This window comes from Muntiacus reevesi, chromosome 3 (assembly GCF_963930625.1).
Source record: "Muntiacus reevesi chromosome 3, mMunRee1.1, whole genome shotgun sequence".
Lineage (NCBI taxonomy): Eukaryota > Metazoa > Chordata > Mammalia > Artiodactyla > Cervidae > Muntiacus > Muntiacus reevesi.
The window spans coordinates 76114504-76139323 of record NC_089251.1 but is presented as its reverse complement, the minus strand read 5'-3'; the positions used below and the strand labels follow the sequence as shown (position 1 = coordinate 76139323).

At 39.2% G+C, this 24820-nt stretch overlaps 2 protein-coding genes across 7 annotated transcripts in view; one reads left to right on the top strand and one right to left on the bottom strand.

Annotated features, from left to right (window-relative positions):
* Window positions 1-17780, top strand: part of SLC3A1 (solute carrier family 3 member 1) — a 36771-nt gene extending 18991 nt beyond the window's left edge. For both annotated transcript variants that reach the window (XM_065929355.1, XM_065929356.1), the window contains exons 6-11: window positions 4001-4120; window positions 6061-6185; window positions 7850-8045; window positions 10854-11021; window positions 12028-12144; window positions 17340-17780. In XM_065929355.1, coding sequence (XP_065785427.1) covers window positions 4001-4120; window positions 6061-6185; window positions 7850-8045; window positions 10854-11021; window positions 12028-12144; window positions 17340-17780 — 1167 coding nt within the window. The remainder of the gene's footprint in view (window positions 1-4000; window positions 4121-6060; window positions 6186-7849; window positions 8046-10853; window positions 11022-12027; window positions 12145-17339) is intronic.
* The window catches only part of PREPL (prolyl endopeptidase like), a 37289-nt gene continuing 28358 nt past the window's right edge, over window positions 15890-24820 (bottom strand). For all 5 annotated transcript variants that reach the window (XM_065929350.1, XM_065929351.1, XM_065929349.1 and 2 more), the window contains 5 exons: window positions 23747-23963; window positions 20798-20947; window positions 20279-20402; window positions 19096-19169; window positions 15890-18747 (listed from right to left, as the gene is read on the bottom strand). In XM_065929350.1, the coding sequence (XP_065785422.1) occupies window positions 18658-18747; window positions 19096-19169; window positions 20279-20402; window positions 20798-20947; window positions 23747-23963 (655 nt within the window). In that variant the 3' untranslated portion in view covers window positions 15890-18657. The remainder of the gene's footprint in view (window positions 18748-19095; window positions 19170-20278; window positions 20403-20797; window positions 20948-23746; window positions 23964-24820) is intronic.

Sequence of the window (24820 nt, the reverse complement as noted above, 5' to 3'; positions counted from 1 at the left end):
GAGACCTGAGTTTGATTACTGGGTTGGAAATTTCCCCTGGAGAAGGGATAGGCTACCCACTCCAGTATTCTTGGGCTTTGCTGGTGACTCAGACAGTAAAGAATCCACCTGCAATGTGGGAGACCTGGGTTCGATCCCTGGGTTGGGAAGATCCCCTGGAGGAGAGTATTCTTGCCTGGAGAATCCCATGGACAGAGGAGCCTGGCAAGCTACAGTCCATGGGATTGCAAAGAATCAGACACGAATGAGCGACTAAGCATAGAACAAAGACCAAAGCATCAGTTGACTCTGGCAGCAGTACCTCATTTAATCCTCACAGAATTCCTGTAAGGCAGGTATTATTTTTATTGATGAGGAAACCAAGGTTTTAGATGTCATGCATATAACCTAAGTCATGCAGCTGGACAGTGGGGGAGATGGGATGGTCTCTTATGGGTCAGATTCTGGAGCCTGTGACCTATGTTCTGCTTCTGGAAGAGTCAGCAGAGAATTTTACCCAGATTTCTGAAGACCAGTAGGGCTGATTTGCCTTCCTTGCTTATAAGCAGAGGATATGGTTTCCTCTCTGTCCTTCTGAAATATCCTATGCTTTCTCATTCTTTCTTGAGACAGATGACCTGGGGTATATGTCATTAGCAAGAGGAAGTCTTATATATCATCACGTGTAACAGCAGAGACTTTCTTTGTCCCAAACCTTTTATTTTAGGTAAATGGATCCAGTAATGTCAGTCACCTCAAAAGGGAAGATTTGCCTCAAGGTTTTTTTTCTTTTTTTTTTTGCCTCAAGGCTTTAAACTAATTCCTTTTTCACTCAGAGGAGCAAGTTGTTCAAGGAGAAAAGAATGTAGACATGCCTGGCGGAAAAACCAGGGCTGCGTGATGTCATGGGAGTTAGTTAGAAATTGGGGACACAGTGTACTGTCCCTAGAGTCCCACGGTCCCTACATGGGTCACCATACCTGGGAACTAGGCTGCGTGCCCATTTCTGCATCCGGCACACTAGGGGAGCTTAGTTGGCATAAAGAGATGGTTAACCATTAAAATCTGGAATTCTCTTTTTTTATCTGGTTGACAATAAATAGCACAATGAAAATATTTTTCAAGAGCCATTTAGCAAATTTTAGATTATCTGGGTGAAGACCTCAGCATGTAAAATGCCTCTTAAAATGAATACATGTATATGTATGGCTTAATCTGTTTGCTGTCCATTGGAAATGATCCTAGCATTGTTAATTGGCTATACTCCAGTATAAAATAAAAAGTTTAATAAAAAATTTTAAAAAAAGACTCTCAAAAACAAGCACCCGACTTTTTTAGTTTTGTCTCATCAAGCAATGATAACATCTCTTACCAGACTACAGTGAAAAGCCCTGCCAGGGCCATATGCCTATGCTGAGGTCAGGGTTTCTCATTTTTTAATGTCGGCTCAGTAGTTAGCAATGCTGAGATCCCCAAAGTGAATGAGGACCCCATGAAGAAAATGAATAGGTTTATTCTAGGAAATCAGTGCTCAAAAGCTTAATGTTTACAACTCCTGGTGTTTAATGTTTTTCTACATTCTTGTCAGAGTCTGCTTGAGTGGATTATTTGTGCCCCACCCTGGATTCTCTTCCATTGTTCTCTCTTGTTTAGAACAGCGCCACCTGGGGGTAGACCCCGGTTGTATGGGATCTGAAGGTTATAAAAATCTGGGGCTTTTTAAAAAATTTAAACATTTTGTTTCATATTGGAGTATGAAGAAGTGAAGTGAAGTCGCTCAGTCATGTCCGACTCTTTGCGACCCCATGGACTGTAGCCTACCAGGATCCTCAGTCCATGGGATTTTCCAGGCAAGAATACTGGAGTGGGTTGCCATTCCCTTCTCCAGTATTGGAGAATAGCTGATTAACAATATCTTAATAGTTTCAGGTGAACAGTGAAGGAATTCAGCCATACATATCCATGTATCCATCCTCCAAAATTTGGGGACTTTTTTAACAATAAAAAGAATATAAAATTAGGTACAGAAAAAAAAATAGAGTCGTTATTTAGAATGAAAAATGAATGTTAGTAGAAAGGGGCCCATGCGGTGAAGGGTCCTGAAACTTAAGCTTGGTTAGCTTCATGCTAAGTGGGTCTTCAGAACCACTATGGATCCTGTTCTGTGAATGAGGTGGCTTCCTATCTGGGGCTTCTCTAACTGAATCTTTAACTTAACTGCCTTCACTTCCTGCCATCCTGCTGTGCTGACCTCCCTGGCAAGTCCTGCTGTTTCACCCTCTTGTGTTACCATGCTCCTCTCCTTAAAAGCTTTATCATGTCTGTGACTTAAGTATTTTTGCATTAATATTTGTCTAGCTGAGGATTCTTAAAAAAAAACCCATGAGACCTAGGATTGTGTCTGGGTTGTGTTGTGTTTTACACGTGGTTCTAGTTCCAAGGCCTATTAGCTAAGTGCCTGGTCCCTAACTGGAACCCAAAGACTTATTGAATGAATGAATTTGTGAAGAAGGATGCTAGTAAGAATAGATTTGTGGGTCTTGTACCCCAAAGAGGAATTCCACTGGGTAGGGCCAGCTTAAGGGCATTTGGGTCAGCTGTGTTCAAAATGAGGCTTGTCAGCAGCAGAGTCTGCTCTTAGATTTGAAAAAATTGTTTAAGCTTTGCCATTCAAAATTTCACCTTAAATGGACTGACATCAGCCTTGCATTCAGCCTAGAGAAACTTTTGGGAGCCTTGACCTGCAGCCTCAAGAGGCCTCATATGCCCATGTAGATACAAGAAAGACACTTCGAATCAAGCAAGTGGTTTTGGGGACAGTCCTTATTTGAGGTCTGTAGCTCTGTTCCCCTCACTAGGTGAAAATTGGCTTCTTCACTCCAGTACCCTAAGGTACAGGCGGTTCTGCTCTAATGTGATGGAATGGGTTGCCATCTCCTCCAAATATGATGTACACATTCCTGTAGAAACTTCCTTTTGGCAAGGATTGAGCTGAAAGGAGAACAGGGAGAGCTATTGTCCCTTTGCAGAAGGGTGTTTTTCGGTGGGTGCAGGAGTAGGCCCAGCTGGGAGGGGTTGGCAGGGGGAAGGAAACTGCGACCAGGCCCTCTGCTTTTCAAGGTCACCTGGTCTTCTTAACTGTCCCCATACAGGTCAAGTCATCCTCTGCCTCCATGCTTGACTCATGCTGTCCCAAAACAGTCCAGAATGTTCTAGGCTTACTCTCTGATGGTATCTCAAGCCAAGGTCTAGCTTTTCCTTGCCTGAAGGGAGGAAACACATGTCCATGCCCACTCAGGTTAACTTTGATCTTCTTGGTGCTCCAACAGTCATGCAGACCGGGGAAGCGCCTCTCATGATGCTGAACTGTGTCCTGCCTTGTGTTAGGTAACCCGCTCACGTGTCCCCAGCTACTGTGTGGATGCCTCGAAGCCAGGGAACCGGCTGTACTTCTTTGATGTCCCAACAGTATCACACCATCTTTGACTCATTTGGGGTTGATATCGTTCTTTCATTCCTCAACTGGTTCACTAAATAACGGCTAGGTCAGTGGCAAGGGAAGCAGACACGAAAGCTGCAGTCTTTCCCTCCAAAATGTCCCAGTCTGGTGGAAGAGCCTTCATGACTAGCTGCTTAGTTGGTTATTTTCTGTAAGTTTGGGGTGACTTCTAAGGAACTGAGCATGGGGGAGATAAGCTATGTATCTGGTGTCTCCTGAGTCCTATCTTTCATTGTGGCTTCATGTTTTCATTTTGAGTGGAGTCTGAACTTTGGGAACATGCACATAGCATCAGTTACATATGTAACATTCTGAATTCAAATATGAGGGAAGAATCGGAGCCCATAAATACAGTTATTCAAAGTTCATGAGGCTCAGACACTACTGTGCTAAATAGATACTTTTATATGTGGAGGTGACTGTTTTGTGATGGAAAGTCACTAACAGACAAGACTTTTATTAAACCTCATGACAACAATGTGTTGTTGATATAACCAAGCGTTTTTGCTTCTTCCTGTTTAGGAAATTATACAGTTTTGGCTCTCAAAGGGTGTTGATGGCTTTAGTTTCGATGCTCTTCAATTTCTTCTAGAAGCAAAGCATCTGAGAGATGAGGTCCAAGTGAATAAGACCCAAATCCCGGTAAAGTTTTAAACATATAATATATGTATACATAGTTTTAATATATATTGTAAAATAAGTATATATTTATAAATATACATGTACTTATTTATATTTTTTTCTTTTCTGAAAATGTTATTGTAGTATTTTTTTTTTTAGCTTGAGACACTACTTACCAGAGGTGAGTTCTGTTCTGCCTATAGGAAGCGCTTTGAATCATTTTCTTTAGGAAACGCAGGAGTTTCAAATGCATGCGACTATATATTTCCTTCTACTGGTTCCCTCCAGAGGGATCTTTAAAGATCACTTTCTGAGGGCATGGACAGTGTGGACTCCACTGAGGGCCATAACTTTGTAATTTTTGTCACTCACTCAAGCTCAAGGGAGGTGGCTTAAATTCCCCAGGTGCTTTTGCAGTCATTAAAGGACACGTAGGCAGAAGGGAAAGGAAATAACACTTGCTGAGCGTCACTTGTATGCTATGTGCTCCTTCCATTTAACTCTCTCAGCATCCTGTGAGGTTTCATGATCCCCAGTTAGCAAATCTTAGAGAAATTAATTTATCAGGGTGACACAGGTGATAAATGGAATTACCAGCCAAGCCTATCTGCAACAGAATTTGAGCTTTTTGTGCTTTCACACCAGTGGTTTTCAACCTTCCCCCCTCCCATGTCACACATGAGACAGAGGAATAATCACATGCCACTCCCGTTCCTGTAGTTGACCACCATTCTACAGTCTGTTTTCAGTGGTCAAGTAGATAGCAGTCCTAAAATGCATTTCAAAATAACAGATTAGTATATTTATAACAAGAGTATGTCAAAATGAATTAATGTGACACATAGCAATATGGGTCAACCTTAGTGATATAATGTGTAGCAAAAAAATCTAAATTATGTATAACATGATGCCCTTTTTAGAAAGTAAAATTAAATTCATATGGTTATCAATTTGATAATCTTATCTGAGTAATAAAGGGAAGCTGGCCATTCATGGGCTAATTATGAGACCATGTCATGAACCAAGGTTATGATTAAGCCATTTTTTTTTTGCACATGACTTCCAGTAGAAAGGAAAAATGAAGGGGAAAAAAAGATTATATGTTAGCCAGCTGTCCCAAAGAGAAGCATTTATACCTGGAGAAGAAATTCCAGAATAACCTTGCTAATTATAATATGTCAGAAGATAGGCATATGCTTCCACTGAAGACACATGACCAGAACAATGGATTTTGTGTACTACCCAAGAAAAACTTAAAGGACATGTAACTTCCAAAGATATTGGCGATTTCAGAAAACTTCACTTGATCTAGCAAGAGAAAATCACTTATTAAAAAGGGGCCCACTGAATGAATGGCAACTCATGAACTGTCTAGCCTGTCCATGTCCTAACCCAGGACTTATAAACTGAGCTTGTATGAGATATAATCTTTTACTTTGATTCTAGAAGATTATTGTCACCCTTGAAAAGCACAAAATCAGTATCAGGAAAAATTATTGAAACCCCGAGAAAGTATAACTATAAGAAATAAAGGACAAAAGTGGTAAAAAACCAAATTTAAATGCATGGTATTAATAATTTTGTGAGCAGATAAAGTACAAATCTAATAATGGACTCTAATCATTAAGATAATTTCTTTTGTTTGCCTTTAAAAATGTGGAGCATTTGGGACAATAAAATGTTTAGGAGGATTTTGTTAAATACATTTGTAATCAATGTTTAGCTGTTTGGTAAAATTTAACTTGTTTACTAGATTTACAGTTAATAAGTTAAGCACAAAATGAAACACTAATAGTGTTGAGTGTTCTCCGTGAACAAAATCCCTTGAGCAGTGGAAGCCTTAGGACCATCTTTAAGCATGTGTGTTTTGGTCTGCGTCTGTTGAAGAGACAGTCCACATGAGGCCACGATGGGCATCTGACATGTGACATTATGCTAACCATGCTGTCCTGTTTTCAAAGGACACGGTCACCCACTACTCGCAGCTGCACCATGACTTCACCACCACACAGGTGGGAATGCATGACATTGTCCGCAGCTTCCGGCAGACCATGAATCAGTACAGCAGGGAGCCAGGGAGATACAGGTAACCACAGGCTCAGCGTGTGATCTGCACTTTATCCCTCACAATCACGCATTCTCAAGAGGTTCCAGTTATAATTTAACAAACCGTGTAATTACAGTGCATCATAACTCGGTTACGCTAGGGCCTGGTATACTCTCTCATGTTGCTTAACTTTGCTGATTTAGTTTCCTCTTTTGTAAAACGATGCTAGTCACAATATGTATTCACAGGAATTTTGTGAAAATTAATTAAAAGATAATGTATTATCTAAAGGTTAGTCTTTATTATTTACTATTTGCCCTGTTAGCATGCAAATGTTCCAGCTAAGCTGTTAATAGATTACGATGGTTAGGAACACAACTTCGGAATCAGGTGGGCCTGAGGTGGAGTCCTCAGGCATAATAGATATGCCACCTTGAGCCGGCGTAAGGTTAGTAAAGTCTGTTTTCTCATCAGCTGAAAAGTGGTAACTGACACCCATATAAGGCTGTTGTGAGATTACACGAGATGTCTGTGAAACACTTAAAACGATACCTGGCACATAATAAACACTCAGTGAACTTAACTCCTGTAGTGTTTATATTGATTACCCAGTAGAATCATTGGAAAAGGAGTTCAAGAAATTTCTCCTTGAAGCAGGTCCTCTGATAACTGTCCCCGTTTTACAGATGAGGAGACTGAGACTCTGGGCATACAGGTAATGGTCACACAGGCAGTGATGACAGAGGTGAGACTGGAACTGAAACACCCCAGCTCCAGATACTGTGTACTTATCCATTCGCTGTAATGTCTCAACCAGCTAAAGCCAGCATTGATGTGGGTCATTTCAGGCAAATATATGTTCCCTGAAGAGTGTTTGCTTTTCAACAACTGATAGTGCACCCCAATAATAAAGTGAGACTTTCAGTTCAGTTCAGCTCAGTTGCTCAGTCATGTCCAACTCTTTGCGACCCCATGAATCACAGCACGCCAGGCCTCCCTGTCCATCACCAACTCCCGGAGTTTACCCAAACTCATGTCCATCAAGTCGGTGATGCCATCCAGCCATCTCATCCTCTGTCGTCCCCTTCTCATCCTCTGTCGTCCCCTTCTCCTCCTGCCCCCAATCCCTCCCAGCATCAGGGTCTTTTCCAACGAGTCAACTCTTCGCATGAGGTGGCCAAAGTACTGGAGTTTCAGCTTCAGCATCAGTCCTTCCAATGAACACCCAGGACTGATCTCCTTTAGGATGGACTGGTTGGATCTCCTTGCAGTTCAAGGGTTAGGGGGATTCAAATACAAGGGGAAGTTTTTTGGGTGAGCCCCCTTACCTTATATGCAGACATACACTGTACGTTCTAAGTGGAGTGATGAGAATTGCTAAAGAAAAGTCTTCCTGGAAGTTACTGAGTTTCATTTAGATTTAGAAAGAAAAGAACAGTATTGATTGAGATCCAAATGTGTTTCTTTTAGACATGACTTAGTATTAGGCTAGTCTTTCGGTTTAATGTGTTGAGAAATTGCCAGTCGACTCAGCGTGCCATTTCTTGTTCGTCTGGCTTGATTCTGCTTCCTTAGTAAGCCCTAGCTGACATGGTTAAATAGTGTGCATTCATTCCCTTCTTGTCCTTGAGGCATAGCAGCTGCAAAGCGCTTTACCAATCTCCTCACAGACCCTGACGACACGGTACTTCTCACTATTACAGGTTCATGGGGACTGAAGCCCATGGAGAGAGCATCACCAAGACCATGGTGTACTATGGGTTGCCTTTTATCCAAGAAGCAGATTTTCCCTTCAACAATTACCTCAGTAAACTAGACAAGCCTTCTGGCAACAGTGTGTTTGAGGTTATCACATCCTGGATGGAAAACATGCCAGAAGGAAAATGGCCGAATTGGATGGTAAGTCCTTATGCCCAGCTCAGCATAGGGTGCTGGCGTGCTCACTGCCTAGTCACTTCTGAAACAAGGGGCTCAAGTCTGTAGGTGACCTTCCCCTTCCCCTCAGTTTGTGACAGTTTAGTGAGCTGGGCCCATCCCAGCTCCTGACCAGGTTCTTGTCATTCCTCTCTCTTTTCCTTCTGGTTCTCAGATCAGATAATCTCAACTGATCTGTCCCATTTGCTGATTCCTTGGCTAGATCAAATCTGTCCAGCCCTTCCAGTGAACTTTTTATTTATTGTACTTTTCAACTAAAATTTCGATTTGGTTCATTTTCATGATTTCTCCTTATTGATAGTATCTATCTGATAAAGAATTGTTCTCATACTTTTAAGGAATTCTGCAGATATGGTTTACATTTTTGAACACATTTATGAATGGAGTTAAAGTTGTTATCCACTAAGGCCATACTTCCCTGGTTCTTTGCACGTCTTGTATTCTTTTATTGGTTGTTGAAAACTGGATGTTTCAGTGTAGAAATTTTGAAAATCACATTCTCCCCTTCCCCAGTGTTTGTTTCTTCATTGACTTTCGTGGATTAATTCTGTAAAAATCTGTGTTATTTGTCGTGTGCGGCCACTGAAGTCTCTGCTTGGTCACTAATGATTGTTAAGATTCCCTAGAAGCCTTGAACCAGTAAGTCTCCCAGCATTAACCGAGGGGCTATTAGTGGAGTGGGGGAGGGAGGGACGCTTTCAACACTCCTGTAGGCAGCTTACAACTTTGCCTTGGTCTCTACTTTTCTCTTGCTAGAGCTTCAGGGTTGGCCAAAAGGGTTTCCCTGGGCACCTGTGCATGTGTGCAGTCTTCTAGATTCCAGGAAAATGTCAGAGCCTTTCAAAGCCCATTATGGTCATCTCATTTCCAACTTTTAAGTTTTTCTGGTCAGTCTCTGTTTGGCCCAGGTTGGTAACCCCACCTCTGGCAAGTAATCAATTGTTTCTGGCAGATGCCTTCCGGATAAGATGATTTGCATACTCAGCTCAGAGTCAGAGCAGATAAAGAAAAAAATCCATCCAAAAATGAGCTGCTGAAAAGGGTAAATAGTGACAGTTCTTTAGAGGTGGAGCTTTTGATGAACTTTAACGCTATTCTGGTCTTCCAGAGCTTCTACTAGGCTGCTGGGTTTTACAGTTAACTGTTGGTTTTCAAGGCTGTCTTGAATCTGAGGGGAGGTTAGGGCCAGTTAAAATGACACAAATCTTACTGTTCTTACTGAGACCCAGATGTTCTTGAATACTCCTTGGATTGCTAGTAAGCATTTCATTTCCAAGTTCCAAAAAAGTATATATATATATATTTTTTTTTTTGCCAGCATTCTTCTTGCTTTCTTTCATGTTAGGGATTTTGGTGGTCCTTACTCCACTATTCCAGAAGTGCCCCTTTATACAAAGTTTATAACGGAGTTTTAGCACTTGGTTTTTTCATATGCTGAAAGTCTCAGGTATCACTGACTTGTGAGAGGCCCTGATCTCTGTACATTGCTGATCTTGATTTCAGTTCTGAAAAAGGAGAGTGCTCTAGGTCCAGAAGACTTGAGAAATCACAGAGTTCCTTGTCAGATGCTTTTGCGATAATGAAAAGAATAAACAGTGGCAAAGTTTAACCTGATTTTCTGGCCATAAAAATAGAAAAATTCTTTACAATGGTCTATAGAAAGGTAATTGTAAAGAGAGTTTTAGTAGATCTAAAGAAAAAAAAAGGCAAACTTCCTTTTTTTGCTGAATTATAACAACTAAGTTCCTATTTTTAGACTCAAGTTCAAAGGCTGGTTTTGTGTTATAACCCTGACCTGAATAAATGATGCAGTTTCTCAGCTTGTGTCATCATTTGTGAAACGGAGATAATAGTACCCAACAGGACTGCAGTGAATGGGGTAAATAAAATATAATGTAGGTGTGAAAGTACTTGTAGACAGGAAAGTGCCATGCTTGGCTTATGCACAAGACTTGAGTTGTGGTTTATGGAAAGGTTTGTTAAAACATGTAATTAGAACATTTAACAAAGAAATGGGCCTTCCCTAGTGGCTCAGTTGGTAGAGTCCCCCTGAAAGGCAGGCGACCCGGGTTCAGTCCCTGGGTCCAGAAGATCCCCTTGGAGAAGCAAATGGCAACCCACTTCAGTATTCTTGCCTGGGAAATTCTATGAACAGAGGATCCTGGTGGGCTATAGTCTATGGGGTCACAAGAGTCAGACGTGACTTAGTGACTAAACCACCAACAAAGAAATATGTTAAATAGAAAACCCCGTAGAAATTTTGATAGATTTTTAAAAAATAAAAGTTGATTTAACTTTAAATTTGTTTTGAAAAGTTCGAAAATCTCACACATATACAGGGACACATCAGGCTGCTTCTCACCCCTGTCCCTCCCCCTCTCACCCACGTTCTTCGCCCTCACCTCCGTCCCACCCCTGTCCCTCTCCACCTGTTCCCTCCTCAGGGGGAAACATATTTCCTTTCCTGTCAGTTTTCTCTTATCCAAATGTGTGAAAATATTAATAGGTTCTCTCATAAATTATGTCTTATTTGCAATACCATCATGAAGTAAAGGGTTACCACCATCTTGTTGTTTCTTTTTTCTTTTTTACCACCATCTTGTTGATCACAATTTTATAGCCAAGGAGCAGGGTTAGGGCTCAGATTCATGTTTGGTGATACAAGGTACCCATGGTTAACCATGTTTTTCTGCCTGGTGAACTTTTTGTGAAACGTAAGTCTTCCAGATAACTCTATATAGAGCACTTAAAAAAAAAGTATCTGCCTTTCAGACTGGTGGACCAGACAATGTCCGGCTGACTTCTCGTCTGGGAGAGAAATATGTCAACATCATGAACATGCTTGTTTTCACACTGCCTGGAACTCCCATTACTTACTATGGGGAAGAAATAGGAATGAGAAACATTTTAACCGCAAATCTCAACGAAACCTATGATGTTGTAAGTTAATATAACTTAACCATGCGCCACACCTCATTTTTTTTTGCCAGATCAAAGAATTTACTATTTCTATTCTGCTACCAAAATCATGATTACTTAGTTTTTGTTTCTTACTGTTAGGCAGTGAGAATTTTTCAGCTTTCTTGATTGGAGAGCTTGTAAAAATGCTGATCCCTGAGTCACACGATTGAGTTTTTCACAGAGAGCCCAGCATCTGCATTTCAAAGATATTTTCTAGCCAATTCTCTGGCGAACTAAGATTTAAGAAGCCCTGTTTTGAGTTTGGAATATTATTCATTGCCCTCTACCTGAAATATAGAGTTAAGAACACCAATTGTAGTGCTTGTCTGTATTGCTAGATATGGCTTGGCCATAGCGCAAAGATTCTTCCTTTTATGTTAACAAATGTTATGCACAACCTTAGGCCTGAGTAGTTTAAATTTTATCTTTGTTTGAGGCTATGGATTTCACAATTATGTTGCTGAGCAGATAAAAGATCTTGAACCTGTATTTTGTATGGTTAGCTTTCAATCGTGAGATCCAATTTCCCTAGTATTTGGTCAAAATGAAATCTTTTCTATTTAAGCCCCTAAATTTGTGTATGTACTCATGCAATAACCAGGCTAAAAAGGATATAATCTAGGTTTACTTACATGGCTGTATGCTTGAAGTCACCATTGCTGTATCACAGCAGAATGAGTCTGTAAATGGCACGTTTTGAAATCCCACATTTTTCATTTTTAGGGAAAACCAGCAAAGGTTCTAAGCATGTATTGATGTTCAGTTAGTAGTTTATTCACACTCAAGATGTCATTAACTGTTTTCCAATTAAAGTGTAAAGCTGGTTTTAAGTACTGAATGTCAAAGCCTTTTCCTTATGAATGCTAATGAATTTGAGTACTAGCTGAGAAATTAGGGAGTTAAATACTTATTACTAATAAATCATGGCCAAATTACATTTCTTTTAATAACCAGGTAACTTTTTTTCTTTATGGTCTTGACATAGGGTACTCTTTTCTCAAAGTCACCAATGCAGTGGGACAATAGCTCAAATGCTGGTTTTTCTGAAGGCAGTCATACCTGGTTACCCACCAGTTCAGACTACCATACTGTGAATGTTGATGTAAGTATCCATGAAAATTTTATACTAACTCCAGAAACAGGAAATGAGTTTCTGTTGCTGACAACACACACTCACCTTGAGTTGTCTAAAACCTTAACTGGTGTTCTTTAAATCAATCACATAGGCTTCTTTTGTAGTTTTCATGTTTAACGAGTTTGCAAGTCATGTTTTTGTGAAAATACGAAGTGGTGCACAGCATTATCATATGGTATACAACTCATCATTGGAATGATTCTAAGGTATGAAATATTAAGCACATTTTATGGAGGTCTTTCAGCAAGCCAGCTATCCTTTCTCCTTTCCTATCTCTCTAAAGGAAGGAAGGAAAGGAGATCAATCAATCTAAAGTAAGATTCTTGAGAGCAAGGCTGTTTTACCTACAGAAACTAAAGACATGAATTATCCCTAGAAGTAGCTGCTCTGGAAAAGCATACCCTCCAGCTTTTGCCTTTACTGTTTTCTGTTCTCATGGTGATTGAGTCTGCCAAGTTCAGCAAACAAATTTCTTAAACAGGAATGCATTAATTCCAGCAAAGAGCCAAACACATTTCCTCAGACCAGAAAAATGTGAAATAGTTTCAGGTGTTTTCATGGGAAAACACACTCTAAACTACTTAAGTGGAAGAGAAATTATTGGCATCACGTGAGGATACAAGTTTTATAGCATCTACTAAGTATTTTGAAAACTCTCCAGATTATTCTGACATAGAACTTCAAGTAAACCTTCCTGTTCCCACAACTTACGGCTCCAAGCACTGCAGGGATAAATTTGTAGGTAGGTTTGTGAGACACAAAATCTGTATTTTAACATTCGTGTTTTGGATTAAGTGTACTTACTGATTTTCACTATGTCCAAATGTCCAGAATATTCCCATAGGCCAATTTGAATCTGATATGTAAAAAATCTTACGTAAAAATGTACACCAGCACAGATGGGAAAATGTAAATGCAAATTACAGTAATGGTCAGATTAGTCATCTTTAAAATGATCATGAGTCATGCTTGGGGGGATGCTATAATCATAATCAAGGTGACCAAAAGCCTCAGGGAATGCCATTTTAATAAAACACCTCCATAAGAGCCCTAGAATAAGGTGAGAATTTAATTTACAGAAGATAGAAAGTAAAATTAAGATTACAGAGAAACAAGAGCACAGAAACCAGTCTAAAATATGACGCAGGAGAAAACAGCACAGACGGGGACAGGTGAGGGCACCGCAGGAAGGCTCCCGCGCCGCCGTAACTGGCTGCCCAAAAATCTGCCGGAGGAGAAAAACCCAGGGCCTGACTGGTGAGCAGACTTTCGTGGAATGAGTAGAGCAAAACCTGAAGTAGTGTTAAACTTCTACAAGCACACAAGAAAGAAAAACAGCAGAAGAAAAACCAGTTCTAGTGATGTCCCTGGGAGGACTCACTGAGGAATGATCTCAGAAATAAGAGCTTTTACCCCTCAATTCACAGAGGCCTTAAAAGGAGGGCAGGACCCTAGGTTTGGTTACTATTAAGCAAGAAAAGAACCCCCACACCCCCAAAGACAAACCAGACCCACCTCCAACGTGGTTTTTTGCAGTTACTAGAGACAGGCAACTGAAGACAGGCAAATATGGAGTATCAAATACAAAAATAAATGAATCACCAAAAATCACACTACATTTGAGAACAATCAAGACCATGAGAGGGACTAAGAAAACCCTGAAGAAAGCAAAGAAAATAATGACATAAGACTTCATTACTAAAAAAATCGCCCCTTCCCTGGTAGGTTATTTTATGTAGTCCCTTAACTCTCTTAAATAAATGATTTGATATCTTAGAAATATAAAAATATTGTCAAAATAAACAATAAAATAGAGATTCTAATTACTGTGCTGGAAAACTGACGCAAGATTTTATCCCAGGGTGTACTATAAAAAGGCAAAGAAGTTTTTTTTTTTAAACACAACATGATTGTATTTTAATACACAACCCAAATATAAAACACCATAAATGAAATGATGGCAAATGGATGGCAATAAAATACGGTATTTATTTGTAAATGATTAACATCCTTAGTCATAAAAGAGTTGTTAGAACCAGTTACAAAGATACTGATATTCCAAGGGAAATGGTGGGGGGGCAAGGCAAAGAAGTTAACAGTATAGAGAGAAAATTTTTGATATGTGGAGAATAAATCTAGGAATTCCAACATATAACAAAAAGTGAGTTTTAGAAGAGAACAGAGATAAATAAAGAGAAAACCATAAAAATAAACAGAAAGAAACTTGAAAACAGATTGCCTGAGAAAAGGACTAAAAATTGAACTGGCATCAGCTTTCTCAACTGGATACTAAAACACATTAGAACGTTACCTTCACAATTGTAATGGAAACTTGATTCTAAACCAAGAATCCTATATCCATTTAAACTGGCATTCAAGAGCAAAAATGAAAAAACAAGGATAGAAATTTTACCGTGTCTAGCCAGTTTCTGAAAGAGAAACTGGGGACTCCAACAAAACCAAAAGGAATCTAAAAGGAAGATATGATATATAAAATATAGTGAGGAAAGGAATCAGCAAAATTTAAGCATGAATAATTTTTGATATATAATGTAAAATAAGGTATTCTGGAGTAAAAATGCTAGTGATTTATTTCTATATGGGAAGTAGTGGCAGGGAAGGGGTGCGTGTGACAGCAAGTGAGTGAGCACACATGCGCGGGGGCTAATGCACTTTAGGAGGACGGAGACAGAGTAACTCACTCTAGAGCTGAGCTGTCCAGTAACCACCAATCACTGTGATAACTAAAATTAAAAAGTTCAGTTCCTGTGTCACACAGGCAACATTTCAGGTGCTCAGCAGCTAGTGGCTACCACACTCTACAGCACAGATACGGAGCTTTCAGCGCTGCAGGAGGTTATACGGAACCGCACTGCTGTGTTAAGAAAAATGTTTTTAAATGGTCATTACAGTTTTAATGGTAACCGTTAGAAGAACAGACATAAACGATAATTTTCAAAGGATATTAGAAGGAAAAAAAGTACATAAAGAAAGCCAAGTGCTCCAATAAAAAGCTAAAAGAAAGAAGATAAAACAACAGTGCAATTAAAATAAAAGATGAAATAAGGCTATAGGACTATGTCTAAACATATGGTAATCACAGATATAAATGGCTTAAATTCACCTATTAAAAGATAAAAACTCTTGGACTAGAAAACAAAGACATAAGAGACATAGCTAAAACAAAAGGACCCAGAAAGATTGCCAGCTGACTATCGCTTTCACAACAAAAAAATGCATATACCTTTTAATTTAGTAATTTCATTCCTAGATATCTCTTCCAGAAGACTCTGAAAATGATTTATATATTTTATCAATAGAAAACCAGTTGAATCAATTACAGTTAATCTATATAAGAGATAAGTATGCAATTTTTAATGCATATTAAAATCATATTCAGTGTGGATTGATATGAGATGACCTCTGACCTACTAAATAATAATAATAAAGGCTACAGAATGGTAACATGCCACTATTTGTGTAAAGAAGGAAAAAGTATGTTTACCTATGTTTGCAAAGGTACAGAATGTAACATTTCCTATGATACATAAAATGGAAGAATATATACACAGTAAGAGTGTATCTCTGGGAAGAGTAAATGGAAAGCTAGGGGAAGAGGTGAAGAAAACCATTTTATTTCTATATTTTTCTGATAGTTGAATTTTATATTGTATGCATGCATTGTCTATTTAAAAAAATAAAGTTACAAAAAGCAGGTGGGGAAATATTTAATAGCAGACAAAATAGAATTCAATATGAAAAGCATTATGAGACAAAGGCAGTTTTCAAGAATTGATAAAAGAACATTCCACTATAAATCATGAATCTATGCATCTAACAATAGCTTCAAAATATATAAGACAAGTACTCTGAGAACTGTAAAGAGAAACTAAGAAATCACAATTAGAGAGAGATGCTTGAACATACCTCTAGAAAGTGGTAAATCAAGTAGACAAAAGTAACAACACTTACTGGGCACTTTTTATGTACGTGGCACTGAACTATGCTTTTTCATGCATTATCTAAGGCTATACAAAATGTTAATAGTGAGCTGACAAGTCATATACATATACCATATACATGTACCATAAATACCTCTGTACCTGATAAACACAGAATAGACACTTTTTTCCAGACATTTATTAAATACCACACATTAGACACCTGCCCCAAATAACCACCACTACTGCTGAAGTCAACATGACTGGCAAGACTATAATGAATGAATGTTATCACTGACTTGGTAACTGCTTATATGAAGACAAATCTGGCATTATGTATCAAGTATCCATACTCCTTGACACAGTAATTGTCTTTCTGATATTTGTGTCATAAATAAATAATGCAAATATGGGGGAAGCATATTAGAAACTCAAATGTCAAAATGAAAGGGAATGGTTAAGTATGGTATAACCATTCAACTGGATGATTATTCTGCCATTAAAATGACATTTAATAACAGAAGATGTTTGAAATATTAAAGGAAAAAAACAAGAAAAATATAACATTAAATTATGTCTGTTTTATATAGCTATAAAATTTACCTCAATCTTCTTTAATGGACATATATTACTTTTATGGGTTAAAAAAAAAAGTGGTGCAATCTCTTTCACTTTAGACAGCATTTTGCTTTGCATCCCTTTTTGCAATTTTCTGTTCATAACTAGCATCTCCTGAAGTTACACCAACCTACACATTATTCTACAAAAGAGAACAGAGAGACCCCAATTCAACAGAAGTCCTTGGAGTCCATGGCCAGGATGGCTGCTTTTCTGCCAGTTAAATGTAGCATAAAGGGATTTATTTAGGCATGTTAAATATCCATTAAATTAGATACGGACATCTAGTGGAGTCAAATTTGACATCCAAATCAGCTGTGGCCAAAATGTAGCAGGAAACTGCACTCTGCAAGAACTCCCAGACAAGGTGAAATCCTATCTGTAGTTGCTATTAGCAGCTAAATAAACTATTCGGTTCAGTCTCTCAGTCATGTCTGAGTCTTTGCTACCCCCATGGACTCTGCTTCCCTACTTAGTCATACTTAAAATTTAGTAGTTATTTTAAGGGATAAAATTGAAGCAAGTTTTTTTGGGAAGTAATTCTTGATACAAATAATTCTCGAATCAAAAATTTATGTTAGTATTCTTTTTTTTTTTAAATAGGTCCAAAAGACTCAGCCCAGATCAGCACTGAAGTTATATCAAGAATTAAGTTTGCTTCATGCCAATGAGCTGCTCCTCAGCAGGGGGTGGTTTTGCTACTTGAAGAGTGACAACCACTCTATCATGTACACAAGAGAGCTGGATGGGATAAACAGAGTCTTCCTCATGGTTCTGAATTTTGGAGAATCATCACTGCTAAATCTAAAGGAAATGATTTCAAACATTCCCACAAGAGTGAGGATAAGGTTAAGTACCAATTCTGCCTACAGTGGCCGTGAAGTTGACACGCATGCTGTTACACTGGCCAGTGGAGAAGGACTCATCCTTGAATACAACACTAGGAATCTCCTTCATAGTCAAACAGCTTTCAAAGATAGATGTTTTGTTTCCAACCGGGCATGCTATTCCAGGGTATTAAACATACTGTACAGCTTGTGTTAGGCACCTCTATGAAAGAGATGGAGACAGTGGCATTCTGTTCTAGTCTAAGCATTTGCAGTAACTTCACATATAGCAGCACGCTGCTGGGTAAACTTTATGAGTGGTCATTAATTCTTTGGAGTTTTTTTGGCTGCACCATATGGCATGTAGGATCTTAGTTCCTTGGCCAGGGGTCAAACCTGTGCCCCTGCATTGGGAGCATGGAGTCTTAACCACTGGACTTCCAGGGAAGTCCCGAATGGTCATTAATTCTGAGATATTTCTGTAACTTGAGTGAAACTGCTTTAGGGGAGGTTCTTAAATTGTTTTTCAAGAATAATAAAATGTTTAAAAGAAAATGATCACTTGCAGGAACTTGTAACTTTTTGAAATAGAATCAATAAGAGATGATCAGAGCACCTAGGACTCCAGATGATTAGAAAGATCTAATGAATTTTAATGGGAAGCACGTTACCTTCTTCCAGAAAATGCAGGTATAGAAATTGGAGGATGACTTAATTGCCAGAGTGCCTAAAATTTTTCACTATCAGAAACAGGAACTTGATGTGTAAACTGTTCAAAGAATATCACAGTAAAACTAAGCTGTTCTGAAGGAGAAAGGGGAGACTTCTGCTGTCAGCAGTCCTTCCCTCACTGCCTTCTCTATATGCTTCTATGCAGCATGGTTTGAAAGTTACTTTCCTGGGTTAAGGGGCATGTGCCTCAGTGGAGACAAATGGTATAAGTAAGTGAGCTGTTTATGAAACCAAATTTGGATGGGGAATAAAATTTTTAAAAAATTATTTACTAACTTAAAAAACTCATTTTTGTGAACATAATTGGAAATATGACTATGAAAGACTTCAGTGTGTTTCCAGTTCCCAATGAATGCAGCATTTCAGAATTTTAGATATTTCTTAAGATTATCGAAAACACTGGTGCTGTCAAGTCCAAGTTCCTCATATAGGAATTTAATTTGGGCTGTAATCTAAAAGAAACACGTTAAAAAAAAAATTAGAAGGCCTTTGTGGTAAAACTCCAGTGTTCCAAGTCTCTCCTTGTCTATCCATCTTCACACAACTATGAAATCAGCAATTTATGGCAAGAGAATCTTTTTATTTGGCACAGAGGTGGAAGCTCCCAATGACAGATTCCATTACTTTCTCTGACAGAGCTCACTCATCAGGAACCTTTCCTCTTTACTGACTCAGCATTTGCCCTCTTCCAAGTCTAAGCCACAGACCCAACAGCTGGTAAAGGAGCCTGCACAACCCTGTGTAACCAGAGTACATCACTACTTGGGGATCTACCACCTTAGAGGGGCTTGACAACATACCTTTTTGTGAGAATCCTCAATCACATGGTTGCCTCCAGGCTGAATATCTAAAATAATATTGGGGACTTGATAGCCTGAAAGAGTTAATATATGAAACAATTAGAAGGGTTTTGGGTAATTGAGATCCACCCCTTTCACCCCTCTCCTTTTCAAGCACTCTACTAAAATAATAGTGAAACTTTTGCTGCTGCTAAGTCGCTTCAGTCGTGTCCAACTCTGCAACCCCATAGATGGCAGCCCACCAGGCTCCTCTGTTCCTGGGATTCCCTAGGCAAGAATATTGGAGTGGGTTGCCATTTCCTTCTCTAATGCAAGCATGCATGTTAAGTTCCTTCAGTCGTGTCCGACTCTGTGTGACCCTGTGGACAACAGCCCCCTAGGCTCCTCTGTCCATGGGATTCTCGAGGCAAGAATATTGGAGTGGGTTGTCACTTCCTTCTCCGTAACAGTGAAGAAGAAAGGCATAAACCATCACCACCACCACTAACAAGAAGAGGTGGGGGGTGGGATGGGGTGGGGAGCAGTAGAAAACAAATTTCTGAAACAGGAAATGTAGGAGGAGGTGGATGGAAAGATCATAGGGCCACATGGAGAAGGTTGTGACCGAGAAAGAAGCTAATGGGTCCTATGGAATCTGAGAGCCCTGTGACTTAGAAACACCAGCTACAGCAATGGGAGGGAGTGAGATGCGGAGCTGAATAGAAGGCAACTGTGGGAAAACTTTTATGTGCGCTCTTTCCACCCTGAGCCCAGACGCTCCCATGTCTTGACAAGGAAAAAAAGGTGAGAGTTCTTTAATACAACTGAACGATCTAGAGAAAACTAGAGCTGCTATTTTGGGCATGGAAGCTCCAGAGCAAAGACTTAAAAGAATCCCAAGAATAATAGCTCAATTAATTTTGTTAAATGAATGAATGGTATGATATAGTATGATACTATACCTCCAAGTTATGTTTGATAAATTTAACTTTTTTCTTTGTGCCTTGCCTAACTTTTTAATGCTGTCCTTTGAAAAAGAGGCACGGCAACTATAGCCATTATGTTTGCTTCTACTGGGTAGTCAACACAGGGAAAACAGTGATTTGCCTATGATTCTGGGTAACTCATTTGGTCTGCAGTGTGAGATGTACTACTCTGAGCAGTACTGACGGTGATGGTCCCCCGCTCCCGGGTGGGTTCCTACCTTCCCCGGTGTCCTTAGCATGCTCTGCGATGGCTTCCTTGAGTTTCTCCGTATAGTTTACGATTCCTTTCAGAGGTACACGTTCGTCATTTTCATAAGCTGTGATGTGAATTGAAGGATAATGCTGAAAGGAAAGAGATGTACAAAGAATTCCTTATGATCTCATTCCTTATGGATTATGAAAGACAATTATCTCTATTTTTTCCCCTAAGTGATAGACTTTTTTTTTCTCCTCAATTGATATTTTTGAGATTTACAGCATCCTGATACTAGACTATTTGTTACCTGGAATAACCTTTTCTTGACTAGTGAGACCCCGATCTTACCGAATCTAGTCTCCTGAGCTATTAAATTGAAACAAGCAAGGAGTATGAGCAGAGAAGGGGCTGAGAGGTGTCTGAGTACTATAAGGAGACACAACATTAAGACCTTACTAAATTCCTGCTTCACCTCGGGTAAACATCCTTCTAATGATTTTCTCTGTCACTTCAGGATAGTATCACAACTGCCTTTCACTACCTGAGGTTTAATATTTTGATAGGGACAGTAACGTTTTATGTAGTTCTTGTGTTTTTCATCGGATGAAGGATTCCCCCATTCTTCTAATTCTTCTAATGTCAGAGGAAGTGTAGTGTCCATCATGGTGTTGAGAACATCCAAGAAAGGTGCCTTAAAAAAAAGTCAGAGAGATGTAAACTTCAATTAATAAATTGGTGAAATGAGTTTCAGATAACACTATACTTTATGAATATACATGCTGACACGAGAGAACAGAGCTCAAGCAGCAATGTACATTCCCAGGAGCCAGATTAATTACCCAGTCCGTAACCAGGGCCTGAGATTTGTAACTGGCTTTTAAGGTATTCAGACTCTTTGAATGATAAAAGGTTTATCTTCCAATTTGCTTTTAGTTTTCTTTTTCTCATATAATAAGTGCTGCCATCTTACATCCACTAGGCTCTATTAAGAAAAGTGTTGGCAAGGACGTGGAGAAATGGGAACACTTGTGCATTGTTAGTGGGGATGTAAAATGGTGCAGACAGTATACTGGTTTCTCAAAAAATTAAACTCAGAATTGCCACATGATCCAGCAATTCTATTCCTAGGTGTGTATCCAAAGGAAACTAAACCAGGGTCTTGAGGAGTACACCCCTGTTCACAGCAGTACTGGAAGTAACCCGAGGGTCCACTGATAGATGGATGGATAAGCAAAATATAAATGCAGTGATACAATGAAATTCACCCTTAAAAAGAAAGACACTTGCTGCAACACAATGGGCCTTCAGGAAATTATCTAAGTAAAAATAAACCGCTTGTAAAGAGACATACATTGTATGATTCCATTTATATAGGCGGTACCTTAGCGTAGTCAAATTCAAAGAAAACTAGAATGGTGATTACCAGAGCCTAGTGGGAGGAGGGGTAGTTGGAGAGTTGCTACTTAATGGGTACAGAGTTTCAGGTTTGCAAGATTAGTTATAGAAACTGACTGTACAACAATGTGAATGTACTTAACACTACTGAACTGTACACACTTAGAAATGGCTATGATGATAAATTTTATGCTATATTACCACAATTAAAAATAAAACTCCCAGAACACATGAATAAACTCAGCTGGACACTTTACATTATAAAAAGGTAATAAATGCTAACTGAAGAAAATCTGAAAAATATCCAAGTTGAAAAATAAAATCACTCATTGGTTTATAGCAAGTGTTAAAAGAAATGGCAGCTGCTTTGTTCATGAAGCCATTATAATCTTCTGATAACCTGTTTTTCAGCTTTGTTTTCTGTTAACATTAAGCAAGTACATTGGGCAAATGCAGTTCTTTTTGTCTGCCTAATATCTTTGACTTAGCTTCTTTTTTGCATTTAGAGTATCCCTAACCTTATGACACTGGCTGCCTCTTACAGTAGATGCTAAATGCCAGATAGGTCCCGTCCCAGCTCTGCCTCAGAGTGAAAGTAGCCACATAATTTAGTTTTACCAATCAGACATAATATGCCCCAAATTCTGAATGAACTGTTGGATATTTAGGTTAACTCCAGATCTTCACTGTTACAAGCAATGTGGGGTAAATATCCTTATATACACATTTCTGATGATTTCCTTTCTGACTTCTAAAGTCAAAGTAATTTCTCAAAGTCAAAAGTTAGTCACATTTTCTTTATAATTCTGCCATTATTATCTTTTTGCATGGAGTTTTCCCCCTTCTATACTTAATATTTCTATTAAAAACAGATTTACAGGGTAAGATTATTTAACACTTATTTACTTCATACAAGCCTATAGTATACCCCACACCCTCAAAATTAAAAGAAAAAAAACCCTGAAAATCATTTACTCTCTCTATCCTAATTATCTTCTAGGGTTACCTACTGCAGAAGAACAAAATTTGCCACCCCCAGATTATTTTAAGCTGAAAATAATCAAGGTCCAGAAAGTCTCAGAAAGAAATTTTGACCTCTTCTATAACTGCCTGAAGAATTTAGACAGAGGGCCTATTACAGGAATATCACCAGATAATAAATATGGATGACATGTGCTGGGGAAATGCTTAGAGACCAGAGTCCACTCTGTGTTCCCTGGTCTCTGCTAACAAACATTTGTTTACCAGACTTTCACTTTTCCATCTCCATGTGAATTGCCTTCTGTCTCCTGAACAAACAAATCAGTACCTCCAACACCCTTTTTCACCTTTAGCTGAAGACAGCATTAAGGTGAGAGCTCTGGTTATTGTGTTAAGTCACTCAGTTTTCCTGGGCCTCTCCCAGGTATACATGTCACTAAACTTTTGTTTCATTTTCTTCTGTTAATCCGCCTCATGTCAATTTAATTCTTAGACCAGCCAGAAGAAACTAGGAGGGAAGAGGAAAATGTCCTCTGCCCCTACACTAACCAGGAAGCAGGAGAATGGTGGAGGTGAATGAGATGCTGTAATTTCATAATTTTGGACACCAGCAAAAGACTATATAGAGCCTTTCCAGAACAGGTCAAGGTATTTCAACTGAAGTACAGAAAAACTACTCCTTTAGGAGTAGTAATAAGAATTAATAACCATTAATAAAAATGGAGTATCTGAAAATAGAGAGTCTGTAAATCCAGGACTGAAATGTTGATGCCAACAGAGCCAAAGGATTTCATACATTCCAGAGTCAGTGTGTTCGGCCTGACTTCCTAGATCTTCCTAGATCTGGTGTGTCATATATGCTTTGCTGTTTTTCCACCAATTCTAACTGCTCTTACAGATATAAAATGATCAATGAGAATAGCCTAGTGGAAATCCTTAAAAATCAATAAAGAATACTGTCAGGAAGTTCTCCCATAGCTACGATTCTCTGTTTAAAATTTAAAAGCTCTGCTATACTTCTATGCAATGGTAAAACTGGAACAGGAAATTTTTCTTAGAGCATCTATTACTTCACGCCTCCCTGTTCGGTAAACAGTAGAGATAGAGTACTCACCTCCAAAGTCACAGCTCTCAGCAGTTCTGGACTAGAATTACACAATGCTCCCACAAGTACCCCTCCAGCACTGAAAGCAGTCAGGGCTGTTAGACTTGGCTGAGAAAAGCCTTGGTCATGAAGCGTCTTAATGCAAGCCTCTAAGTCAGCAAGGCCATTGAGTTTTTTAGTTAGTCGGCCATCAGCGTGCCACTGGAGGCCTAACTCACCACCTCCCCTGAAATTAAAGGGCAAAAAAGTTTTAGTGGGGAAAAAATATTAACGATATAGGTCAGGGTCAGCAAACTATAGCCTATGGGCTAAATTTGCCCAGAGACCTGTTTTTATATGGCCGTTGAGCAAAGAAGGATTTTTATATTTTTAAAGGTTGGGGGAAAAAACAAATATCAACCAGGAATATGCAGTGGAGACCATATGTGGCCTGCAAAACTTAAAATGTTTACTATTTAGTTCTTCAGAGAAAAAGTTCGCCAACCCCTGATGTAGACAATCAAAACGATTCAACAAATATGCTTTGAGTGCCTGCTTGCTATTTACCAGGCATTGTGCTAAATGCAGGCCTTAAAAATATAAACAAGTAGAAATCCTCTGTCTTGGAGGTCATAATTTTTCGGGGAAAAACAGCTATCAAGCAACACAGTAACTGCTATAACAGAAGCAGAACCAGAGCAGAGACTATCCACCTGTCTATATATGAGAGTCAGGAACATGAGTGCTTTAAGGAGATGACACCTAAGCTGAGTCTTGAAGGAAGAATGTGAGTTCCCAGAAGGGCAAAGAAAGAGATGACATCATCAACTCAACGGACATGAGTCTGAGCAAACTCTGGGAGACAGTGAAGGACAGGGAAGCCTGGCGTGCTGCAGTCCATGGGGCCACAAAGAGCGGACACGACGGAGAAACTGAAGAACAACAAAAAGAAAGGGAAGACATCAAGACACAGCATGTGGGAGGTCACAGAGGTGGTCATTTCAAATGATGCAGCAAAGGCTGCATGTGTAGGATGTACATGGCTGCAGAGGAGGGCATATTTGGGGAATGCTGACAGATGCCGCTGTGAAGATAAGCCACATC